General features: G+C 35.7%; 1 protein-coding gene across 1 annotated transcript; it reads left to right on the forward strand.

Annotated features, from left to right (window-relative positions):
* Window positions 1-2,640: 2,640 nt before the first annotated feature.
* On the forward strand, window positions 2,641-4,537 carry LOC21404044 (cytochrome P450 71A1; the record flags this gene model as incomplete). The annotated part of the gene is made up of 2 exons (XM_010094017.2): window positions 2,641-3,642; window positions 4,022-4,537. Coding segments are annotated over exons 1-2 (1,494 nt in total), but the record flags the coding sequence as incomplete, so codon positions are not given.
* Window positions 4,538-4,542: the final 5 nt, after the last annotated feature.

Below are 4,542 nucleotides of genomic sequence, written 5' to 3' on the forward strand. Positions count from 1 at the left end.
GGGGAAGTTAGTGGCACGATTGGAATTGGAGCCTCAAAGGCAAGCGGAGCTAGGGCTACGTGAAGATAGCCACAGGTTTGACATTCGAAAGATAGGATATTCTTGTCCATATCCTTGTTAGCCTTACGTTAAATGATTTTAGCCAATGAAAATGTTTTAGAACAAAACATGATGAAAGAAAATGATTTTAAAGAAATAGCATGTGAATGCTATTAAGTTTTCCAATGATTTTGGAAATGAGATTTTAAAGAGTATCATTTCTTAAAATGAAATATTTTAAGGAATGATACAACGCATGGTGGCCTCAGAGATCGGGATGTGGGAATCGCATCCTTGGGGGCAGGTCCCGAAACCCGTACGGATCCACTTCTTGTTTCATGGAACTATGGCTCTGTACATTTCACTAGACAGACATTTGTACCGCTTCTTGTTTAGTGGTATGATGAGCTGCACACTTTCATTATACAGACATTTTCTACTATGTGAGTATTTCCTTTTCTAAAAAGGGATGAACGGTTCCGGGTTTATATCTTCGGACCGTGAGTACCTTTATTTTAAATGTTTTATAAAATTCTATCATACTGGGTCTTTCGCTCACTTTTTTATTTTCAAATTTATTAAACCCCTCCAGGCGATGTTAGGAGTAGTGCGGAGTAGGTAGCTACTACCGGTGACGTGGACTTGACCTCGGGAAGCGAAGAGTTGTATTTCCTCTTATCTTTTATCTCAAGGCATGTATAAAAGATTATGGATTGTAAACTTAAATATTGCTAGACTGTGGTTGATGTCACATTTACTTTTGTTTATATTCATGTATGCTAAACACCTGTGGCAATTCCTGACTTGATACCAGGGACGTGGTTTTAAACTGGTTTGGTTGGAAATTCCACCACCTTTCTTGAAATTAAATTTCTCTTGAATGCAGGGGCTTATTTAGAAATACCTGGATGTTTTGGATATGAAAAATTAAAATATTTGCAACATTATTTGCTAATCACTCTCTTAAACAGGTTTAAGTTTCTAAACAAGCATGCACGTTACTAACCCCGGTTTGGGGGCGTGACAGGGTCGGGCCGCGGGCCTTCATTGGCTTGGGCTGCAGGTTGAGAAGCCGTGGCCCAGCCCTAGCCCATCAAGCGTGCCGAGCTGGCAAAGCCCGTAACAATATTGTACTAGGCCGTGCCAAATCCGGCACTGTTACGGACTAGGCCGGACCGTCACCCATTTGACAATTCTAAGCTTTGTTGCCAGAAGAAGTACCTGATCGTATCTCTCATGTTGTAATTGATTATTTGCACCAATAATCAATGAATAATCAGTCGTTGAATTTAAAAAATAAAAAAAAAGGAAAAAAGTGATCAAACTTACCACTGAGTTGCATAATTACATTAAATAATAAAAAGTAATATATTTGAGTTGCATCATTACATTAAATAATAAAAAGTAATAATATCTTGCAGTATGGATAGCCAAAAGTCGACCCACTCTCGTGGATCATGTGGGATATAAAAATAAATATCATGGTTTGTTTGTTTTTTTTTTTTTTTAGAATTTCGATTTAACATAGTTATAATGGATAATAAAACAACATTGTTCATTTTACCGATTCGAGTTTTAATTATATTTTACTATAGTTGAAAGCTTTTACAAAAAGTTACATTTTACTTTTTCTGCTACAGTTAAAATCTCTCATATAAAATTACATCTTAATTTAAATTTAAAACTTAAATCAGCGATCTGAACATGACTATTCATCTACATCTACACTATATAAAAGAGCAGAAAAACGATTAAAACGCACAGCTTTAACTTTTTTCCTTTCTTTCTAGAATAATCTGTTTGCTTGTGCATATTTTTTTAAATGATTTTCTCACCTTATAATTTAAAAAGTTTTATTAATTTAATCATATAAACTTTTTTACTTAGATTACTATTTATATACTATTTTTAAATTTTTTAGTAAACTTTTTTTTATATATTTTTCTATTCTACGTTATTAAAAGTTTGTTACAACTATGTATGTGCATCGTATGTAACTAAACTAGTAATTTATAAAGAGTTGTTGGGATATTCTATGTTACAAAGGGGCAGGTGAAGGTTTATTTATTCTTTCACTTTTAACTCATAACAATCATAAAAATATATTTTTAACTTATTCTTTATTGATTATTAAACGTGATATATATTATTACGATTATGCACAATAAGAAATTAAATATATTGCTATGAGAATTGGTAATTGCTATATTCACGTATAATTTTCGTTTTATTTATAAGATCGTTATTTCCTTAAAAGAAAAGGTCCTTACTACAAATAGGTACAATTAAAATAAAAACTATAAGCCTTCTGAAAAAACAAGCAAAAAAAAGTGATAATACAAAATTATTTTTGGACAAAAACTTGCGTACGTTAAAAATTAATTATGCTTGAAACAAGGTTTGATTAAAAAAAAAAAATCCTTATGTCAAAATTTACTTATGTTGATATTTTTATTATGGAATTTAAGTATTTATTAGTGTCCCCACTTAAATAAATTTCTGACTCCGTCGTTAGTGGTAAGTGCAATATTTCCCTAAATCGATCAAAACTATATAACAATGGGCTTAGGCAGCAATGTTTCCCACAGCGAACCAGGCCATCTATAGGGAACAAGAAAAACAGAAATGGCTAATAATTTCCCACTAATTATTTCCAAGCATTTGTGGCTTGATCAGCTATGTCTTTCCTTCTTTATCTCAGTTTCTGTCCTGCTGATCATTCCCGTTCTCCTAATTCTCTTCACACGTAATGCTAATAAAAGATCATCATCCTCATCAGGTAGGAAAAGTCTAAACTTACCACCATCCCCGCCAAGGTTACCGGTGATCGGAAACCTTCACCAGCTCGGAAAATTCCCTCACCGCTCTCTCCGAGCACTCTCCGAAAAGTACGGCCCACTTATGCTCCTGCACCTCGGTCAAGCTGCTCCAACTCTTGTGGTTTCTTCTCCGGATTTGGTGAAAGAAATAGCCAAGAACCACGACACCACTTTCTCGAACCGACCGCAAACGACCGCAACTGATATCTTGTTCTATGGAGGGAAAGACATGGCCTTTTCGCCTTATGGCGAGTCTTGGAGACAAGCTCGGAGGATTTGTGCAGTTCAGCTCTTATGCCTCAAGAGAGTGCAATCCTTTCAGTCAATAAGGGAAGAAGAGGTGACAAAAATGGTGGAGAGGTTAAGGAAAGCTTCCCTTAATATTGGGGATAGTACTAATTCTGTAAACCTAAGTGAGATTTTGATCTCAACATCAAACAACATTGTATCCAGATGTGTCCTCGGAGAAAATTATGATACCGAAGAAGGCGGTGGGAGCCGACTAGGCGAGCTAGGAAGAAAGGCGTTGGTGCAATTTCTAGCCTTCAGTGTGGCCGATTTCTTCCCTTCTTTGAGATGGATTGATGTTCTTAGAGGCTTTATTGCTAGCTTGAAATCCACTTCTAGAGCTCTGGACGCTATTTATAGTGAAGTAATTGAAGAACATAAGGCAATATTTACTAGTAGTCCAAAAGACTTTGTAGATATTCTCCTCCAACTTCAGAAGGATCATAGCATGGTCAACTTTGAGCTCACTAATATCCACATCAAAGCTATCATACAGGTCTATCTCTCTCTTTCAGAAACTCTATTTTGATATATCCTATGAAGTCATGAAAATTAAAATGTTGCAAAAGACTTCTAATTATTCCTCACGCACTTTGTGGAACACAAAAAGATATAAACCCTTTATTGGAGCAAATGTGTTTGTGAAGAAGTTATTTGTTGGGGAAATTTATGAAAATTGTTGATAAATGACCCTTCATTAAAGTATTATAAACTTCATTCCAATACTTTTATTGTTATGACCCATTAAGTTCTTAATTTAATATGACCCATTAAGTTCTTAATTTAATTTATCATATTTAGATTGAACTATATGCAAGCACACATACATACACATTTAATTATATGCTGACCTCTTTATAAATACAAGCATGCAGGATATGTTAGTGGGAGGCATTGAGACTACTTCGACTCTAATGGAGTGGCTGATGTCAGAACTTATGAACAACCCGAGAGTAATGAAGAGAGCCCAAGAAGAGGTGAGAAGAGTGGTAGGAGAAAAGGCAATGGTGGAGATAAATGACATTCATCGTATGGATTACTTAAAATGCGTTATTAGAGAAGCCCTAAGGCTTCATCCACCAGGTACACTTTTAATTCCTCGAGAAACTTCGAGAAGCGTCGAAATCAGAGGCTACCATATTCCTGCAGGAACAAAGGTGCTCGTCAATGCTTGGGCAATTCATAGGCACCCAGATTTCTGGGATGAACCAGAAGAGTTTATCCCAGAGAGATTTGAGAACAGCCCAGTTGATTTTAAAAGTCAAGAGTGCTTTGAGTTAATTCCGTTTGGTTTTGGGAGAAGGCAATGCCCTGGAATTGCATTTGGTGTCACAAGTACTGAATATGTGATCGCCAATCTTTTGTATTGGTTTGACTGGAAGTTGCCCACAAGCGG

Source organism: Morus notabilis, unplaced genomic scaffold (genome assembly GCF_000414095.1).
Source record: "Morus notabilis unplaced genomic scaffold, ASM41409v2 Scaffold634, whole genome shotgun sequence".
Classification (NCBI taxonomy): domain Eukaryota; kingdom Viridiplantae; phylum Streptophyta; class Magnoliopsida; order Rosales; family Moraceae; genus Morus; species Morus notabilis.